This window comes from Drosophila busckii, chromosome 3R (genome assembly GCF_011750605.1).
Source record: "Drosophila busckii strain San Diego stock center, stock number 13000-0081.31 chromosome 3R, ASM1175060v1, whole genome shotgun sequence".
Classification (NCBI taxonomy): Eukaryota; Metazoa; Arthropoda; class Insecta; order Diptera; family Drosophilidae; genus Drosophila; species Drosophila busckii.
Window position 1 is genome coordinate 19,408,912 of NC_046607.1, and position 21,256 is coordinate 19,430,167.

General features: G+C 42.4%; 1 protein-coding gene across 1 annotated transcript; it reads right to left on the reverse strand.

Moving 5' to 3' along the window:
• Positions 1-1,275: 1,275 nt before the first annotated feature.
• Positions 1,276-19,521, reverse strand: LOC108604361 (protein serrate). Its single transcript, XM_017993802.2, has 15 exons — positions 19,280-19,521; positions 17,000-17,597; positions 13,814-13,931; positions 12,754-12,941; positions 10,254-10,308; positions 9,626-9,941; positions 7,618-7,751; positions 7,313-7,488; positions 6,932-7,181; positions 5,169-5,912; positions 4,970-5,107; positions 4,800-4,895; positions 3,546-3,917; positions 2,865-3,487; positions 1,276-2,485 (listed from the first exon to the last, which is right to left on the reverse strand). Exons 2-15 carry the CDS (start codon positions 17,255-17,257, stop codon positions 1,742-1,744), a joined length of 4,212 nt encoding a protein of 1,403 aa, XP_017849291.2. The 5' UTR covers positions 17,258-17,597; positions 19,280-19,521; the 3' UTR covers positions 1,276-1,741.
• Between the last annotated feature and the right edge of the window lie 1,735 nt (positions 19,522-21,256).

Consider the following 21,256-nt stretch of genomic DNA (forward strand, 5'->3'; position numbering starts at 1 on the left):
CACACATACAAGCACAAACACATGCATATACATGTGTAGTTTGGCTGTAGGCAAATGCTAGTGCTGCTGCTGCTGCTGATCGCCAGCCAGCAACGGCAGCTTGTTGCAACTATTATCAATTTAAGTTGGCTAATTGGTTTCAAATTTATGGAGCTGTATTTGATATTTATGTCGTCTGCTGAGCCAAAAGGCTGCGTTCGAGCCAGGCCAGCGCCGCTGCCGCCACCAACTTGTAGCTGTTGCTGGCAACGTCTGCAATTTTCCGTACGCTCTGCCTCCGCTCTGGCCGTGGCATGCTGCAAACAACGTAATTGGCTTTCAATTTGCAGCAAATTGTTGCCACAGCCACGGCAACCAGCAACAGCAACAACGCTACATATTTAGATTATAGACGGATAAAGTTTATGTACATTCTGCTGTGCTTGCTGCTGCCCAAGCAAGTTTAACCCAAGCTGGCTTTATATATATTTTTTATGCTTTATATATATATTTTTAGTCTCTCTACCTTTAGCCCATAATTCCAGTGAGTTATAAGCAGCAACAAAAGCGCACTGAAGCCCTTCAACAAAAATAAAAATATAAATAAAAATAAAAGAAGTTCAAAACGCAGCGCGCGTTAATTAAAAATCCAACAACAAAAGCGCCAAAAATGCTGCTAAAAGTTGCCACACAGTTGCCGTTGCTGTTGCTGCTTGCCGCTTGGCTGTGTTGTCGGCTTTAGCGGTTCAATAACTAAATAAAACACTCAGCTGCAGCAGAGCCTGGCAAAAGGACTGCGTGGACTACAATCAAGCGAAAATTCCTGGCATTTTCTGCTTCATTAACAACACACACAGCCAAACAGACAGACAGACAGACATACGCCGAATTGACGACGCACACACACTGAGAGTTGAGAGTGAGAGCAGCAAAGGCGCAACAATTGAGTTTAGTTTTGTTTTTGCCAACAGATTTTCGTTTGGTATTTTAATTAGAAACCAAACCGCACAAAAATGCATTTTGGCCTTTACTTTTGATCCTTTGCCTTTTGCTGCGGCCGTATTCACATTCAATTAGCGCATATTTCTATAACAAACAACAAATGCCAATCAAAGTGTGCACACAGGAAATGGAAGCTCATTAAAATGTTGTCAATGTTTTTCGTTTATTTCGTTTATTTTATAATTCATATTGCTATATTTTAGATCGAGCGTTGTAACTGCTAATACATCGAAATTCATATAATAAATAAATACAGTTAAACTATAGTTTTGCTTGCTTTAAGTTTAATATTTAATTGCAATTAAAAACAAATAACTAACTGCTAAAGAGTCTAAGAACTAACGCTTTACATTATGTACAACTTATGCATTTTAATAAACGCCTGCGCGTCTGTCTTGTGTTTATGCTAAATATCACACTGTGTAGGATGTTGCTTAGCTTGTGAAATAGTAGTAGGTAGGTAGTAGTATTAGTAGTAGATTTAGCAGCAAACAAAAATATTGCAATTTATATATTTTAGCTAGGCAACATAATATGCTAACTACGCAGCCATAAAAAAACACGCACTAACTAAGCTAAGCTAAGACTAACTAACTAACCAGACTACAACTAAACTAGTTACGACGACAACTTACGCTACTAATGCACTTTTTTTTCGAAAAAACGCGCGTGGTGTGAACTCCGCCCACTTGTTGCTTTTGGTGGGGCCAGGAACTTTAAGCATGTTTAACTGCAAATTGAGATCGCTCGCTCGATACGCTCAGACCACAACGGTGGTTAGTATGTCATCATCGTTGGCCGGCGGCGGCAGCGATTTGCAGTTAATGGCGCGCTTGCCAAAGTCCTTGCGCGGACTATCCAGCGAACCCACTGTATTCTTTTTCATATCCAAATTCTGCGTCTTGTGCAGAAGAATCTGTGAGCTGCGCTTATGCGCCTGCTTCAGGCCCGTGCTGGCGTCCAGCTCACGCTCAAAGTCGCAGGGCGGAAACAGCGGCTGCGAGCGATGCAGCGCCGAGCTGCTGGCTGCCGTCACTGCCAGCTCTGGCGCAGGATTCAGACTCAGTTCCATGCCTGTGCCTGCACGCAGAGAGCTGGTGCTGCCCTTTAATGGATTCGTATAGCGTCGCAGATTCTCCTCGTTCTGCAAATTGTTTGATTTTTCCTCTTCATGTCGCAGCGCATCCAGCGATGGCGTCAGATTCATGCCCGAGCTGCTGCGATACGCCAAGCGCTGCTTCCAATAGAGACTGATGAATATGGAGAAACCCACCAGCACTATAAAGATGCCGCAGAGCACGCCTATGAGCAAACTATGACTGTTGCCATCTGCTATGCTCGCTGTCTCCAGCTTTACTTCCAGTATGGACGTAAGCGCCTCCAGCTTGGCATGCTGCAGTTGCTCATTGCGTCGCTGTATGCCGTTTAGCTGACGTGAGCTAAGCAGTTCGCCCAGCAGGGCGACGGCTACAGGCAGCTGTGCATCGTTCAGTTTGCTAGAGGACTAGAAAGAGAGAGAGAAATAGCAAATGTAGATATACAAAATATATCAAAGGAGAGTCTTTAACTCAAGTGATAGCAGTAGCAAATAAATGCGGAACTATTTTATATTTAGCAGATCTTTTTATATGACTCTCATTAATATATAAAATAAACTTTACACAATTTTTAATTGAAATTGTTTTCAATACATCAAATAGATCAGCAGATGGATAAATATATCTCAACCATTCAAACTTTGCTTGTTGTTTAATTAGATTTAATTAATTTTATTATTTAATAGGTTCATATCGACAGGAATTTCATAAATAGATCTGCTAAGTATATTGTTTGTTGCCTAGTGTATTTAATATAGTTTGTTTAATTCTCTGCTTGCTACTTACCACTGTTAGTTCGATTGTATCATTGCTGCCTGTCTTCAGATCACACAGCACCATAAGCAGGCCCGGCTCGACGGCAGCATCATCAGCAGATGGCTGCAGCTGTGGCTCTTTGATGAGACGTGCTGCCAGCAGCACACGCACCAGCGAACAAAGTCCCTCCACAGCAGCGCCCTTGCCCACGCGCTCCAGATCCAGCAGTATAGTAAGCCGGGCGCAGTTTTCGCTAACCAAAGCCTGATTCGGCCAACAACTGGCCTTGGCGGGCAGACGTGGTGGCGCCACGCGTCGCGAAGGCTCCAAGGCGCGACAGTCGCCACGCACACTGCAAGGCGGTGACAGGCAGGTTTCACTCAAGGCGGGCACACACACCTCGTGCTGCTTGCAGACGCCTGAAAGATTCGAGGACTTGGACACCGTTTGCGGCTTGAAGCAGTTGGGCAGTCCACACCACAGATTGGTGCAGCGTGAGTTGCCGTTGTCACAAACGCAGGCATTGCAATGCTCGTCCTCCTCGCTGCGTCCACTTAGCGCAATGTCCAGCCAGCTTTGCGATTGATTAAGCGCTGCATAAGGTGAAATGGTATTGCTGGAGTTCAGGCAGGCGGACTTGGGATCGGATAGCACTAAGCGCAAAGTAAACATTAAATATATTTCATTATTTAAAACTGTATTTGTACTTACAAATTTCACAGCGCAGTCCATGACGTCCAGCTGGACAAATGCAAGTGTAGCCGCCAATGCCGTCAATGCAGGTGGCGCCACCTTGGCAAGGCTGCGGCGAACATTCGTTAACATTGATGCGGCAGTCCGGACCGGAGAAGCCTTGCGCGCATAGGCAGCGAAACCAGCCGGCGCCCGATTCACAGGTGCCGCCATTGTGACACGGCTGTCCACGACACTGATCAATGGCCTCGGCGCAGAATAATCCCGTCCAGCCGGGCGCACAGCGGCAATGCGGCTGCAGCGCTTTATCCGGTGCGCCGGGCATGCAGGTGCCGCCATTTTGGCATTGGCCCGCATAGCAGCCGGTCGCACGCTCCGAGCAGCGTTTGCCTGCAAAGCAAGAAACAAAAAACTTAGGCAACGAACTTGACAACTAACCAAAAAGTAAAAGTGCAACAAATATAGATTGATTTCGCTTTTCGATTGTCGACTGTCGGTTATGCAAAGCAACCAAAATAAACACAAACAAACGCTAGCCCTTGATGGCTTTGCCACATGTGGCAAACTGCGTCCAATGCGCAAATTATGATCGCTCACAGTTTGCCGCAATTCAACTTCAAATTGTTGTCTGTAATGACGGCAAGACTTTCAGTGCGCAAAAGTGAGACTGTGTTTGTGTGTGTAGCGCTCACTTAATGTGCTCAGCTTGCGTCTCGCGCTCATTTAAAGCCCCCAAAGCGTTGATAATGCCTGCAGTCAAGCAGTCAGTTAGTCAGCTTAGCAGCAGGTTTTTATACACTAACTAAAAGTCCATTAAATTGGTAGACCAATAAGCAAAAATTGCTGCAGTATATTAAAAATTTATTCATTTAGGATTAGAGCTAACTTTGGTAAACAAAAAACTAACAGAGAAGCTTCAATTTTCTAATGAGTTTTATATTGAAGCACACAATAAATATCTTTCAAAATTGTTTCATATTTCTTTGCCTGCAAACAATGTTTACTCAAAGCTCTTACTAGCTACTACCATTAACAAAAATTGGAGTATAAACATTGCCATTACTTTTTTATAACCAAATTATTATTATTGCTGATTATTTAATATTATATCAGCACACTTTATACAAACTAAATTTTCTTTAACTCGCGCTACTCTTTTCAGTTAGCGTATTTTGCTTGGCGACTTTGCTGCCTGCCTCAATTTGTTGCACCCGCTTTGAACGTTCACTTAAATACAAAACAACAACAACAAAGGCAGAAAAAAAGACTCACCTGTCCAGCCCGACATGCACTCGCATGTAAAGTCGCCGTCACCGTCAAGGCAAATACCGCCGTTTCGACAAGGATTTGGTGAGCATTCGTTGAGATCTGCACAAGTTAAAGTTAAAGTTAATGAGTTTGCTGTTTGTTTGTTTCTTGCTGTTTTTTGTCTCTAGACTTACTGTGCTCGCAAAAAGTGCCCGTGTGGCCCACATGGCATTTGCAGAAGGTGCCCACGTCGCTCATCTCGCAGCTGCCATGACCGCTGCAGGGTTGTCCACTAGGCTTGGCCACAGCGCTGACATTGGCAAAGCAGCCCTCTGCGCATAGCAAAACAAAGAATTAGACTGTCTATAAGTTTAAATTGTAGCTTGGACTTACCATTGCAGGGTGGCTGTGAGCAAAGCGGACGCAGCTGCTCGCAGTGCTTGCCAGCACGATCCGGCGGACAGTGGCAGTAGTAGCTGCCGGGCGTATTCAAGCAACGTCCTTGCAGACAAGGCGAGGGCGTGCAATGATCCTTGGCTTCCTCGCAGAGTGAGCCCGAGTAGCCCAGCGGACAAATGCAATTGAATTTGCCCACCATGTCGACGCACTCGCCGCCATTGCGACAGGGCATGGCCGCACACTCATCTATGTCCGTTTCGCAGTCACGTCCGCTGAAGCCGGGCGCACAGGAGCAGCGATAGTCGTTGACCAGATCAATGCAGCTGGCGCCGTTTTTGCACTGGCCCACACAATCGTCCAGATTCTCGGCACAGGTGGCGCCACCCCAGCCCTCCAGGCAGACGCACGAGAACGAGCCCGCCAAATTCAAACATTCCACGGCATTTATGCAGGGCCCATGCGTATTGGCTGCTGCGCTGGAGGAAGCAGCCACAGCGCTGGTTAGCGCCGCCAGCAGCGCTGCCGAGCTGCTCAGATTGCTGCCTATGATGGCGCTCGCTGTGGTGGTCAGCAGCGTTGTTGTTGGCAGCGCGGCGGCATAAGATGCCTCGCATTCGTTCACGTCCACCTGGCAGACATCGCCGCGCCATTCGGGCGGACACTCGCAGCGAAAGCCGCCGATTAAATCAACACAAGTGCCACCATGCTCGCAGGGACCGCCGGCGCACTCATCGATGTCTGCAAGAGCGAGAGGGAAGAGATGAAGAGAGAACGTAGTTGTCAATGTTTGTTTTAGTGCAAATGTGTTGATTTTGTTGTTGAGCAGCCCCAGCCACTAAGCTCATGTTGCTGCTGCTGCTGCTCAAGCAGGTGGCTTAGCATGGTGCATTGAACTGCTTGTTTGCCTGGCTAGCAAGTTTTTTTGGTAGCCTGCGTGCGCCTTTGGCTTATCAGTTTACTCAAATCGCTCGTTTCCACTTTTAGCTGCTTTGCTGCTCAGCACGCAATTCAACTCATTTGTTTGTTTGCTGATAAAAAGCAGCTGATAATATTTTAAGCTTGACCCTTTGGCCTGCTTGAAAAATATTTGGGCTCATAATTAAATATGTTGAAATTTCAATAGACACAAATAAAGTAATAATAGCTTATTTAATATTTTAATGGTTTGCTTGCTGTTCAACTTTAATACATAAATTTGCTTTTTATGTCATTTTTTTATAGCTTTAGTTGCAAATAGTTTTTCATTAGTTAGTTTTTAGTCATAAAATAAAATTTTGTTTAATTTATTTTTTCATTATTTATTGCACTCATTAGTTGCATTTTTTTATTTTTATGCATTTTTTGTCTATTGCAAATAAATTCTCAGCTGCTGCTGCTCGCATAATATTTGCTTTAATAAGCAAGTTTGTTGCCTAAGTCTTTTGTTATTGCCGCAGCTTTACTTAATTAGCCTATGGCTTAAATTGCTGAATTTGGTGAATGCTTTATGTGTATTGCTGCTGCTGCTGCTGGTCGTGCTCCAATTGGAATGCAAAATCAAATTTGCCAGACCACCGTGGCAACAACAACAACAAGAGCAACAACAACAGCAACAATTGCCTGCTGCGTGTTGTGCTACGTTTCATTTCATTTCGCTACAGTCAAATGCGTGTGTGCTCAATTGCATGATCGAGTGGCAGCAACTGTTGCTGTTGCTGTTGTTGCTGTGGCTAATCGCGTGCTGCAGACATTGGCGCAAAAATTAAATCAAAACTTACTTATTTCACATGTTGGTCCCGTCCAGCCCGGCACACAGCCGCAAGTAAAGCCAGCGGCTGGCTGCTGCTTCGAATTGTTATTGTTATTGTTGTTGTTGTTTTGGCTGCCGCTGCTGTTGGCATTCTGCAGCTCCGGGAACAAGTTGCTTAGACTGCGTATTGAATTGCGTCGGCTTATCGGTTTGCCCATGGAGGAGCTCATGCCACGCATGACGCGATACGCTGCCGCCGGCCTGGTTGCATTCGTTTGCTATGCGCGCAGAGTGCAAAAGGTAAAAGAGTCGAATGAGTATCGAAAGGCAGCGGCGGCGTCATTTGTAAATTATTTTATGGCACTGCATAAAGTACGCGCTCCGCTCCAAGTATAAATTGCAGACTTACCTTGAGCGTGCATGTGCCGCCATTGCGGCAGGGCTGTGTGGCACATGGATGCTCCACAATCTCGCACTGCTCCCCCGACAGACCCTCGGCGCAAGTGCAGCGATATTGATCCGGCGCGGTGTTCTCGCAGGTGCCGCCATGTTTACAGGGTTCATGAGTGCCACAGTAATTTAAATCTGCGCGCGCGCGTGTAAAAAAGTAAAAATGCAACTATGAAATATGTGTAGCGATATAATCGATGTATATATGCATATAGCATAACCAATGCTAGTCGAGCAGTCAGCTGGCTGGCCGTAATTACTTGCCTTGATCGCATAAGATGCCACCCCAATTCGTATCGCAGACACATTTCCAAGCGCTGCCATTACAAGAGCCATGCTTGCAGCCCGGATAGACCATGCACTCGTTGCACAGCGGACCGCGCCAACCAGGTCGACACCTGCAACACACAAGAGAAAGAGATAGCGCAAGTTTAAGCATAAGCAAAGATACACAGAGAGAAAGAGCTTAGCAAGCTTAACAAATTAAATAAAAGTTAAGCTAAAATAAATAATAAATATTGTAAAGTTGGGTTATATTTCTGAGCATATAGAATTATATACTTTGCATCAGTTTGTTAGAAATGTTAAGTTGAGTCTTGTTATTATTAAATTTAAGTTAAGTTGAAATATAAAAAAGTTATCAAGCTGCATTCTATTTAATATTTTTAGGCTCTCATTTAATTTGCAAAACATTTTCAATTGAGCATTTGCTATTAGATTATTTATTTGTATAAATTCTTTGGATCAGCTTTGTATAAAAACAAAAAGTTTGTTAGCACTTTTAAGTCGAGTCTTAGTATTATTTAATTTATGTTAATATTAAATATAAATACGATATCTATTCCATACTTTTTGCCTCTCATTTAATTTTCGATTGAGATTGAAATTCTAAGTTGAGTCTTGTTATTCTTTAATTTACGTGCAGATTAAATATAAAATTTCATATTTCTAGCCTCGCTTTTGTTATTAGCTCATTTATTACTATATTTTCTAAGCTATATAAAAATTTATTGCAGTGCTGTCTATATTTAGTCGCGCTATGTATCAATTTGCCTGGGACAACTACGTTTTTGAATTGGGTCACTTTGAACTTTAGCCTTGGGCTTAGACTTAGCACTTTAACATTTTTATATATATATATTTTTGGTTTTTTTTGTTTTATCGCCGCAACACGCCAAAGTGCAGGGGATCAAAGTTAAATTGGCCTTAGCTGGGGCCAAACTAAAAAGTTATCGCTGGCAACTGCCAAGCGAGGTGCTAACGCTACAAGCAGCAAACTGACGTTGCAAGCGATAGAGCTCTGGGTAGCTGGACATGAAGTTTGTGCTACGCTACGCTGTGGCGTTCGATGTCTATAATTTATGATTTCATTAAAACAGCAGCCTGTTGTTATCTCTAAACGAATCTATTGCAACTCGAAGCTGCAAGCAACGTGCAAACAGCAAAAGTAATTTTTTCTTATAATTGTTGCTGTTGCTGTTGCTGTTGTTGCCGGCGTGCGAACAAGCGTTGGAAATTGTTGCAAGATTTGACTGGTTTTTGCTGCTTTTGATGGTTTCTAGGCCACGCTAATTATTACTATTTAGAATCAGCGCAAACAGGACTCAATGCCAAGGCAGCGCAGCGCAGCAGACAGGCGGTGCTGATGGGGTGGGGGGAGTGACGACTGTGAAATGCAATCATGGCCGCTCTTGGCTCACGTATTCTGTGTTACGCTCCGACATTAACAACCCAAGCAACAACAGCGAAGCAGCAGCAACAGCCGCAACAACAATTCGACAAAGCTACAAACGTTTTTTCGTGCTGCTTGCTGCATGTTGCGCTGCATGACCATTCACTTGGCTCAAAGACGTTGCGGGTGTGCAGCAGCTGCATATAAGTTAATATATAATGCCAGCTAGATAAAGGCAACAACTTTATAGCGCACACTGCTCTATATGGATGTGTTGCTAGCCTTATAGGGCGTTTAGAAGATTACATAATGGGGCTGCAACTATTTTATAAATTTGAATTTGTGCAACAAGCAACTTTCTCGTAGACAGATTGACAGGCATGTGGCACATCCGCAGCAAGTTGCTGCGATTGTAACAAAAAAAAAAATCACAGCACTCAATTTCTCTAGCCATTATAACTGTAGCCAGGCAAAGCTGCCCCAAGGGGCAAGTCAGGCAGCGGCCATTAAAGCAAGCGCTGGCAAAAAGTGTCATAAACACATCGTTAGTTGTCGAGTGGGCTGTAGTGGGGTGTTGGTAATTAAGTTTCAGCTACTTACTCGCATTCGCCGGGTCGATCACATTTGCCATGTACCGCATCGCAGCCCGCCTTGCATATGGCCTCCTCACAGTTGACGCCCTTCCAGCCATTCAGGCAAAGCTTTTGACCCTCTGAGCCGCAGGCATAGTGACCAAACTGATCGTCGCGCGGACGGCAGAAGGTCGTGCAGGTCGTGTTGTAGTAGGTAACGGCGCATTGCACTCGAACGCGGTAGGTGATGCGAGCGTTGCGCCCAATGTGATCCAGTGTCTTCCATTCCGGCGACGGCAGTATCACGCCCGAGAATGATGTTTCTTCAATTAACCTTTCCGCATCTGCATTTTTGTGTGTGTGGTTGCCATGACAATTGTTAGCGGCGCACATATAACGAGCATGGTGGGCATCAACGTTGGTGGCACAAGTGTTGGTTTGTTTTGGGGGTAAGAGTAAAGTTTTGCTTTTTAGACATGCCTGACAACAAGCTGCGCTCAATTGGCAAGCAACTGTTGCCTGTTGCTGCTGCTGCTGTTGTTAACTCTTATTGTTATACTGTGCTAATTAAGCCAAATGGCGCGCACAACAGACAACAACAGCAGCAGCAGCAGCAGCAACATGCAGCTGCCTTTGGCAATTGCTAGCGCACTTACCTGGATAGGATGTGTTGTACATATCCAACGCCTGCAATATTAGCGTAAACGACTTCTGTAATTGAACAAGCAGCAACCAAAAAAAAAGAGAGAAAGAGAAATGTTAGCTTTCGTCTTCATCGCTGTGTGTGTGTGTGTGTGTTGACGCTAATGGACAGTTTAATCTCAAGCTGCCTGATGCAAATGAAGACAACGACAGCGCCAACCCCAAGCCAAAGCCAACAAACAAATAAACGAGCAGTCAAAGCAGGCACAGCAACAAACACTTTAATTTCACGCAAAAGCAACAAAAAGCAAACAAAGCGCACAATAGGCAAACAACTATGATATACACTTTGTTAGTAAAGCTCAAAAATTAAGCTGCAAATAACAAACAACAAACGTAGGCACAGCTTTTTAATTTTAATTTTAAAGATTTATTTGAAGTCAATAAAATTGCTTTGATTCAAAATTAGTTAGGCGTACTATTTATTTAAATTGTATGCCACAAACTTTCTAAATTTGCAGTCTGCAACGCTTTGCTATTGAGCGAAACAAAACAAATTTGTTTTTTGTTTTGCCTGCGCTTTTTTTTTTTGCATTTGTTGTAATTGCCTACAGAAGATTTTCTTGTGCCACAAAAAGCAATTAAACGTCCACTACGTCGTTGTTGTTGTTGCTGTTGTTGTCTACGCCGCTGGATGCCAGGAAATGCTCATTTAGCTTCAAGAACACGCTACGGCGGGCGAGCGATTCGCTTGGCATGTAATTGGCCTGGCGACGCGACACTAAATCAGTCCAAAAGCAGACATTGGCTAATTGCAACAGCACAGCAACAACAACAACTTGACACAAATCCAATTGTTTGCAGCACTCAAATTTGCATTGCAAACTTGCCACATGCTTAAATCTTGCTGCAGCTAAAGCGGAAACTTATCAATTGCAAAAATGGCGTTAAAATTGGTTTTAGATTTCGCTGACAACACACACGCGTCATAATTGACAATTAACAAATGGTTACAAACTATAGTATTTAGTTATAAATAAATTGCTGCAGCAAATAGAAATTTTTATCAATGAGTTTGAAGTCGACTCTAGTGAAAAGTAGAGCAAAGCGCAGTCAACTGGCACTTGAGAATTTTTAATGCTTGCGCATGCGCACTTAACAACAAAAATTTATTGTCAAGTGAAAATTTTTTTTTTGTTTGTTTGACAGTTACATTTTGTGCCTGATGCTGCGCAGGTCAAGCTGTTGTAGTTGCTGGCTGCTTCAGATGAGCATCAAGTGCTTGGAGTTGAGTATTTCATAAGTCATGTTTATAAGTTTTTAACGTGCCATTCACTCAATCAACAGCGACAGCGTCTCAGCGTAGTTGAAATCAAAATCGAAAGAAGTCATTCAATAAAAAGTGGGACAATTGCGACGCATCAGCAGCAGCAGCAGCAGCTACAACAACAACTTATAGCGTCATATCGGCAGCTTGATTTTTGTAAAGATTTCGTGATTTTGTGAAAGGCTGCTTAAGCTTCAAGCAAAAATATTTAAAGGCAGCGGGCGCTGTATGCAGAATTTGCCAAAGCAAACAGACAAAACACACACGTATGATTATGTGTATGTGTGTGTGTTTGGTTATAGGAGCTGCAGGCACAGGCAGTCAGTGCGCGATTAAAGCGAAAACCCATAGCGTAACGTATCGCCATCGGCCAAGCGACAAGCGCGACAAGGTAATGTTCCCACGAAACAGGTTGTCCGCACTTCAGGCCACGACCAAGACCACTGCGCCTTACTCTCAGAACGACTTTGACTTTAGGCAGAGCCAGGCACGGACGGACGAACAGACAGACAGACAGCGCAGCAGCAGCGACTACACAAAACTCTTTGGCGTTGACGCACCGCCCGGCTGTCCATAATGTGGTTAGTCAGCCGCATGTGCTGCCGACGTCAGCTGCGCTGCTTGCTTTTGGCCATTAGTTGTAGTTGCCTGTTATTGCCTGCTTGGTGTTGACGAAGGCGTGTAATTGTTAGCCAAGTTAGCTTAACAATTGGCAATAAAACTTGCGCATATAGAACATAGAACTTGCCACATTTTAAACTTAATTAAGCGCACCAAAGCAGCTTAGGCATAATTTTATATTTTTAATTGCTTTTCATAAGCCGCTTTTTATGATTTATGAGTCAGCAGCAGCAGTTTATGCTACAGCTCAACATTCTTTTGTTTTTGTTTGTTTGTGTTTTATTTTGGGCATTTATTTTCAGCGGAAACTGTAGTCTAGTAGACTTCAAATGTGGCTTATCATTGCCCTGCACTAGCTGCGGGGCCAGCGCGCATGTTTATCGCTACTAAATTCCGCATAGACGCCGTCATTATGCCACATGCCACATTTACCCCACTCGCTCGCTCTTTCTCGCTCTAACTAGCGTGCCCACTTTGTGGTTATCATTTAGCTTAACTCGTGCCAAAAGTGTGCGTTTGTGGCTTGGCTGTTGTTCCATTTGGCTGCACTTGCAACATTTACTTACCGTCCAACGGAATGTGAAGGGTAAGACTATGGCGCCCACACCCGGATCGCTAAGCACAAAGCTAGAGCCGCCAAGTATTTTCGTAGTCGAATTGCCAAACGAGCAGCCCGTCGATATGCTGGCGCCTTGCTCTGTGGTCTGGTATTCCTTTAAGCAAAGACGAAACGCCGTTGTGCAAGGCGTGCAACCTAGAAGAGGCATGAAGCAATTAATTGTTAATGTTCAAATTATTAAAAGAATTTTGGAGCCAAACTCAAATTGTAATGCAAGACTATAAACAAAGCTAACAAGTACTAGAAGTATATAATTCAGAACAATAAATAATAATAAAAATCTATTTATGCTTATGCTGTATAAATATATTTAAATGTTCAATTTGTTTTGTTAGCTTATTGAATAAAATTGACTATGAACTATGAGAAATTGAAATCGAGAAGTGGCTTCAATACTTAAACATTTGTAGCTATTTTATATTTTTATATAAAGCTTGAAAGTTCGTTTATTATAATGAAATTTATGTACTTAAAGAAATTAAATAAATTGAATATTTATTTCAGGCAATTAGAAATGCAAAACTGACTATGAAATTTACTTAAAAAATTGAAATCGAGAAATCGCTTCAATACTTAAACATTGTAGCTGCTTAAAATTTATATTTAGCATAAAAGTCGTATGATTATAATGCAAATGGATAAACTTATAATAAGCTATTTATAAACTGATAACAAAAATGAATTTGAATTTATTTAAAAGCAAAGAAAACAAAATAATTAAGCCAACTCGCAAATGTTTATATAACAAATCTAATTAAATTTAATGAAAACTAATCAAATGATTAACTTTTAGCTTTCAACTGCCTAACTAAATTATGCAATAAATTTCTATATATAGCATATAGATTGCAAATCTGTGCTGTGACTTATGCAGTCGAGCACTGCGCTGTATTGTGATAAATGTATGAAAATAACCTTGACCAGCATTTTGAGCTGAACCAGATAAGCGTAAACTAATTCCCCAAAAAACATATGTGAGCTATAGTTATATATAAAAAAAAACTTACCCGTCGTTTTGGTGGCGCGCAGCTCTGTTGGGACACCGCAGCAGTAGCCGCTAAGTAGATGGCTATTCGTATTTGAGATTTCTAATATTTCCAGCTCGAAGTTACCAGCTGCGGATATCTGTAAGCAGCAACAAAATCGAAAGGTACATCATCAGTAAATAAGCCGCACCAAGCAACAGCAACAATAAAAACATGTAAACACAAATTTCCAAACGTTCAAATCAATCATGGCCCATAACGAAGCGTACGTTAACTCGAAATTCGAATTCTCTTGGCCCAGCTATGCAGCTCTTCGCTTGTTCGCTTGTAAAAACTAATAAGCCACCTAGGGCGCTCTGATTGGAGACTATGGGTTACGCTTAGAGATTTTAATTAAAAACACGAGTAAAGAAAATATCGACGACCGAATGGAATGGAAAGGAGTTGGCTCTTTTGATAAATCTGGCGCGGCCGAAATCAAAACATGAGAAATAATGAGAAATCTAAAACATAAAAGCAGCGCTTTAACTGTAAAGAAAACTGAGCTTTGCATTTGGCTTTTGGCGCACTTAATCAACTGCGATATCCAACAGCTTGTATAATTTAGAATGCTTTTGTTAGGCCAAAAGAAAACAGCTGGAGTTGGTAGCCAGCGCCTATCGATAAGTCTATGGCGGATTTTGGCCATAAAATTAATAACACATTAGATCGCGGCTGAGAAATGGCGCATAAAGCTTAACTATGCTGGCCATAATGACTGCACATAAGTTTACTACACACACACACACGCACGCACACACAGCCATGGCCATCAAGTTTGCATTTTAGAGTTCATTACGCGTGGTCCACTGCAGTCGCGGCGGCTGCTTGAAAAATATGCTAATGAAATTTTTTAGTTGGCAAAACTTTTATAGTTTCATATTTCAGCTAAATTATTGTCAAGCCTGGTCGGCGCGCTTATAGCCGGGCCTAGGTAGCTGGCAGCGTTGATAAGTTTATTAGAAATAAATTGCAATTTAGCTGCAGATGCGCCCGGCCTAACGGCATTTAATGTGCGCAGTCTGCCGCAGTCTGCACGCAGCTTCGAAGCTCAAGCGGCTTGCACCTGTGCAACACACAGCGCGCACAAAAAACCTTAACAACGTTGCAAGCTGCCAGTGCGGCCAGCTGAAGTTGCAAGTTGTCGAACGCTGCTTGCATTGTTATTCCTGCTATAGATCAATCAATGCAGTCAGCGCGCTTTCAACTCTACACACTGCGCTGTTCTCAATGTTGATCAGTCTGTGAGTTTGAGTCTTTTTTTTTTCTGTGTGCGCCTTTGGTCAGTGCCCCAAGCGCGTCCAAGTTGATTGGATTCTTGCAGCAAACCGGTTGTGCTGCATAACATCAACATACATATACATAAACATATATACATATGTATATACGTATACTTATTGTATATTGTTTGTTGTCTGCTATACTATTTATTTATCACAGTCTGATTTCTTTTCATTCATTCATTGCTGCAATGGCAGCGCTTGATGGCAAGTGCAGCTGCTGGCAATCAAGCGCTAATCTTATAGATAAACCTTGATGTAATCCATGTATTTAGCTAATGCGAGTAGTAAACAATGTTAAGGCAATAGTTTCATATAAAAAGCAAAGTCAAGGCGCCATTGAAACTGTAAGACTTTCAATAACTTTAACAAATGCAAGCATAAAAATATAATAAAAATTCGATATAAAATAAGCTTGATCAGAATCATATAGTATATATAGCTATAGCTGTCATGTAGCTGATCATACAGACTGACAGAGCTGTTAGACAGGCACGTCTGCTACTTCCTGTGAGTTCGAATTATTATATTAAGTCTTATTAAATGCTTGAATCGACTTTCAAATAAAAATTTATATGCTGCATTTAAATTTTTTCATGCACTTTATTTGTTTTTTAATAATTATATTTTCAACAACTGGCGCTCATAATCATAATATTGGCGCAAAAACGTTTTGTTTGCTGCTTTTTGCAAAGAAATAAAATAAATGAGCATTAACAAAAGCAATAACAAGCATCGTGGGAGCTGCAAAATGCGATTTGAGCGTTTCGCCAACTCATTTTGCGCGCTTTCGAAATGCGAAATAATGAAACTTAATGAAATCTTTATATCTCTTACTGCCAGTTGGCAGTTTAATACGCAGCTTATGATCAATAAATGTCAAGCTTGAGCCTTTTACGCATGTCAGCCAAAAGGGTCTGGCATTTTAACTGAAAACTGGGTTAATGCGGCATAAGCAAATGACAGTGCGGCTGACTGAAAAATCAGTTTAACAGTTTCCTGGAAGGCAGCTACAATTTATTCAAGTTTTATATGCCTAATTAACAACTAAATAGTTGAACATTTCTCATTTCGTTTATGGCTTAAACACAAAAATCAATGCAGCCAGTCCCAAAGCCTGCGACGCGTATAAATGTGTGTAATCAATTTTCGGGGCTCTTCTAATGGCAACTGGAAGCTGTGCGACTGCGTCTTGGTATTAATCATATAGTTGTTGTTGTTGTTGTTCGTGTGTGTGTGTGATTAATTTTATGTTTCTTTAATTGCCGCTGGGCAACTCAATACATGTTTAGGCACTTTGGTGTAACACTTTATGAGGTCTACGCCCAAATATGTAAGAGGCTCGACTACCGTGGCTCTGTTGGTAGTACAACGCGCAACGCTCTGCTTGAGTTGACTAAGCCATTAAGATTATTTAGTGTGCTTACTAACTGTTTCACATAACTAACAAACTTAACGTTTGCTTTCAAAAGAAATCTATTAAGTTTATGTTTGCTCATCAAAAGCCAAAAGACATTTCGTTTTCTGTTTATGTGGTAGCCAAATAGAAACTTGTTAACACAATAGGCGCAGCTATAAATAGTCGAATTTTGTAAATTTTAAATATATAAAAAATACAGTTGCCAATTTGTTTACGAACGCACGTTTAAATTATATTTATATTTTATAATTAAGTCAGCTGCCTATTTCCTTTTTTGGCCAAAATTCTAGCGCCCTCATTCGCTTCACACAGCTTGAGTTTTGCCTTGAGGCGCTCAAGCTTAAAGTTGAATCAACTCTTTATATTTATTTTGTTTATTGGAACTAACGAACACCCGCATAACATTTTTGTTGTTGTTTTTGCTGTTGGCATGTGAACTAAAAATTCGCTTGGTTTATTTTTGCTTACCTTATGAACTAACAATATTAAAATTAAAGCAATTAAGTTGCAGGCAGACTTTAATGATCGACAATCGTCAATCAGCGATCGCAGCGTTGATGTTGCTGCTTCGCGTTGACGTTGCCGCTGTGGCTGTTGCTCTGGCTCAGGCTGTTGCGCTGTTGCAAACATTCTCAGGCTGCCTGTAGCTGTTGCTGCCGCTGCTGCTATCGTTGTATTGCTTTTTGTTGATTTTCGCCGAAAATGTTTTCTAAACATTTTGTACATTCTGTGCGCGTTCTTCGACGTGTCTTTTGCCGCCTGCTGGTTGCAGACAGACGACGATGCTGGTCTGGGTCGCTGGCAGTTAAGTTCCTTTGCTTTTGTAGTTATTTGTTGCTGTTGTTGTTTACCCTCAACTTTTAGGCCATTAATTAGCCCATGCTCAGTTGTGCAGTTGGCCACTTGTATGTTTTGTTTTTATCACTTGCTGTTGTATATACTTTGTTATTGTTTTTCAGCGCATTTTGTTGTTATCACTATTGTTGTTGTTATGCTTTGCATATCTTTAGCACTTTATAAACACAAGCACTGCATAAAATTGTTGCTGTTGTTGTTGTTGTGGTTACTGCAATTGTTAAACAAAATGGAATTGAAACAAGTGCAACTGCTATAAAATGCATTTTGCGCTGCCTTTCAAACACGCATCATCAACGCTAATTGACACGCATTTGTGGTTGCTGCTGCTGCAACAAGTGCCGGCAGCCAAGCGGCAGCAACATTTACTTGCAACCGCAGGCAGTGCAACAAAAAAAAAGCAAACCGCAAAAGCGGCGCAACGTGCAGCAAATGCAAATGCAATTCAATTTATGTTAATTTAACGCTGTTGCAGTTGCTTGTGGCAAGTTGCTGCTGCTGCTGCTGCTGTTGTTGTTGCTGCTACTGTTACAGGCCAGTCAGCAACGTGTGTCTTTGGCCACAAGCAATTTGCATTTTGCATCTTGTGCGCATATTAATTTACACATATTTTAACTCTTGCGCACATTTATTCAAACCCCCACTCGCTGCCCTAACGCCCTCACTTCCGATGCTGCTGCTGTTCTTGTTGTTGCTGATCGGGTGTTAATTGTCCATTTAATTAAGTAATTTGCTACACTTGGGCGCTGCCCTATGTCTTGCTACTCTGCATAAAAAGCGGAAGTCGTTGACTTTGACTCAAAATTGCGCATACGCAGCTGAGCTCTGTATATGTGTGTGCTTGTGTGTGTGTGCGGCAGCAACCGGAAGCGAAAGGGTGCACTTGACAATTGAAGCAATGAATACGAATAGCAGCATAAATGCAAAGTTTATGCAAATCTATTTAGCATAAAGTTTAGAGAGTTTAGTTCAAGACTTGTTTACAGCTGATTGCCGCAGTAAATGTTGTGCGACTTTTTTATCAGCTAATTATATAAACAGTCTTCCTTTCATATATGTATATACAAAGATATAAATGTATGTTGCTTGTCTCTAAGTAGTATAAGCTGTTGCTCTCACTGTTCGCTCGTCGCGTCTTGAGTCAATTGTATGCCCTCGTTCTTTCTCATTGCTTGTCAATTTTATTTGTTGCCATTATCACTGTTTTGTCTACATATTTATTGTTCTTCTTCTTCTTCTTGTTGTTGTTGCTATCAAGTTAGCTATATACAAAGAGCAGCAACTATGAATTTGCTTTCATTCTTTCACTTGTCAATGTTTCAATTCCATTTCGTTCGCTGTAAGTGTGCACATGTGTGTGTGAGTCTGCGTTATCAATGAAAAAAAAGCACACACATAGCGACTACGCTTATGTTTGTATTTGTAACTTTTGTGACGATTTCGCATTCGCATTTTGTTTGCACTTTTACTTTAATGCTTTTTATTAACAAATTAATTGCATTGTTGCCAAGTGTGTGTGTGTTTGTTTGTTTGTTTGTTTGTGTGCGTGCGATTGCTCGTAATTGAGCATTATTTCCGTTTTTGCTATTTACTTTATCGCTTTGCTTTTTATCACACGACGCGCAAACTCTCACGCTTTTGCTTTTGATCTGCAGTTAAATTGATTTTTCTTTTTTCTTTTAATACAACACGCACTTGTAAATTGTTATTTGTGCACAATTTGTATTGATTTGTTGTCGTTTGCTGTAATCAGCTGGCACTTAAATTTAATTGTAACACATTTAACACTTTCACAATAATTTTCTTGATTGTTGTTGCACACACAGTGACAGAGAGAGACAGCGACATGCTGCTGTGATCTACACATAATCCAATTGGCAATTTAGCGTTTACCGTCTGCTCATCACTGCTTGAAGCACGTCGTTCGACTAAACAACGAGTCCTGCGGCGCTTTTGCCCTGCAACTACACACGGGGCGGAGCAATTCACGCAAGCGCAAAGAGAGCGCACGAAAGAGAGAGAGAGAGAGAGGGCGCGCGCGAGAGACTCACCACCAAGCGAACCGGCGACGCTAAGTTTTGAATTTTTCAATATCGAGATCTATACGTGCTTCCGCTTATTGCTTGCGTACGCTTCAGGCGTCAAGTTACGACTGATTGGGAACTACTGTGGCATTCGGCATTGCCGCTGGGCAAGCCAGCAGAGACTCTCAGCTTTCAACTCTCTTTGAGCTCAACCGGTTCGAGAGCTGTGCGGCGCGCTCTTTGCGGCGTGCGCTCTTTAGCCAGCTGCTGATTGGCCGCTGTCATGGCCTGCGGGCGCGCAAGCTCTGACTTGTTAATGGAGTTGCGCGCGTAACGAAGTGCAACTCGTTGGCGCTCGTTGGACTGTCTTCGTTCGGGCTGCTGCGCTGCGTCTGCTGCTGCTGCGGCTGCTGCACGCATGCGTGTTTGTCTCGAGGCGTTTTTTTATGATTTCAACTTAATTATGTTTATATAAACGCTTGGCGGCGGCCACTGTGCGGCAGCAGCGTGAGCGTGAGCGTAAGCTTGCTCTAGTTTCTACTTGAAATGCTGCAAAGGCGTTGCATTAGCGTTTTATGACGCGTGCGTGAGCAGTGCACGACGACCCAATTGCCCCTGGGGACAACAACAGCAGCAGCAGCAGCAACAGCAACAGCAACAGCAACTGTTGCAGTTGCAGGCATGCAATTAACACCTTGGATATAAAGCATACGCTTTAGGGCTAACAGCAGCAGCTTCCCACTGCGCTTATGATTTGTGCCTGCTGACCATTTCGGGCAGCCAATTATTGTCAGCTGAACAGCACAGACAGCGCGGCGACGCTGCCCAATTATATGCAGCTTAAGTGTGTATAAATCAAAATTTGAATGCAACTATCGATATGCCTTGTTGTCCAAAAAAAAAAAACAAAAGACTTAAGCAACAGCAAACTTGGCAATTACATGCTGCCCCCAAACAGCCACAAGACAGCCAGAGAACAAGGCAACATACACAACAGACAGACAGACAGTCGAACAGCAACTGCGGCAGCATCTTTTGTTGTTGTTGTTAGTGTTGCTGTTGCTGTTACTGTGTTGTTAGCGGCTCATATTTCTTGGCGCGCATATCTAAATATCGAATCATGTTGCTGATTTGCTTTAGCCGCACCATTGTTGCCACTAAAAAGCTGCAACTAGCTAGCAACAGCAACAGCTACAACAGCAACAGCAACATATACTAAATCTCATTGTGCCGTTGTGACATGACTCTTGTTCGACAATAGATAAAACAAATTGACTTGGTGTGTGCCCAAAATGTCTTCTCTAGAGCCAAAGCGCTTGGACGACAGTTTTGTTCCCCGCTTCATGTTGCTTGCAGCTTGTTCCATTTTAGTGGGCGTACTGCAGCCAGAAAACTTGAAACGCTGTCAGCCGCATTGCGCATTGCGCTCCTTTGTCATCTTTTAGCCAGCTGCACCACAATGCGCGCTGGCAGTATCAACGTCGGCATATCTACGAAATCCCAGTGCGGCAATTGTCTGGCAGCAAAGCAGCGCACACAGCGCTGTCCAAATATGTTGCAAGTTGGTGTTATTCTTCACACGGCATCATAAATTTCACGTATAATTGACGCTTTCAGTTATATCAAAATTGGCTAAAAGACCAGCAACAACAACAGCAACAACAACTGAGCTTTTGCGTTGGTGGCTCTTTGTTGTGGCCAGTTGGGAATACTTTTTGCACTGTTGTTGCTGTTAACTGTGGCTTACATTGTCTTTTGTTGCTGCGGCTAATAATAGTCAGACAGGTGTCGCTTTTTAGTTTAGTAACTTTTGCGTTGGCGCTGACATTGCTATGTACATTAAAAA

Coding starts and splice junctions, on each gene's coding strand:
- LOC108604361 (XM_017993802.2), bottom strand. CDS start 17,257: ATGTACAAAATGTTTAGAAAACATTTTCGGCGAAAATCAACAAAAAGC. Junction 9,942..10,253: donor GTACAACACATCCTATCCAG/GTAAGTGCGCTA, acceptor ACAAAAATGCAG/ATGCGGAAAGGTTAATTGAA. Junction 4,896..4,969: donor GGGCACTTTTTGCGAGCACA/GTAAGTCTAGAG, acceptor TAACTTGTGCAG/ATCTCAACGAATGCTCACCA.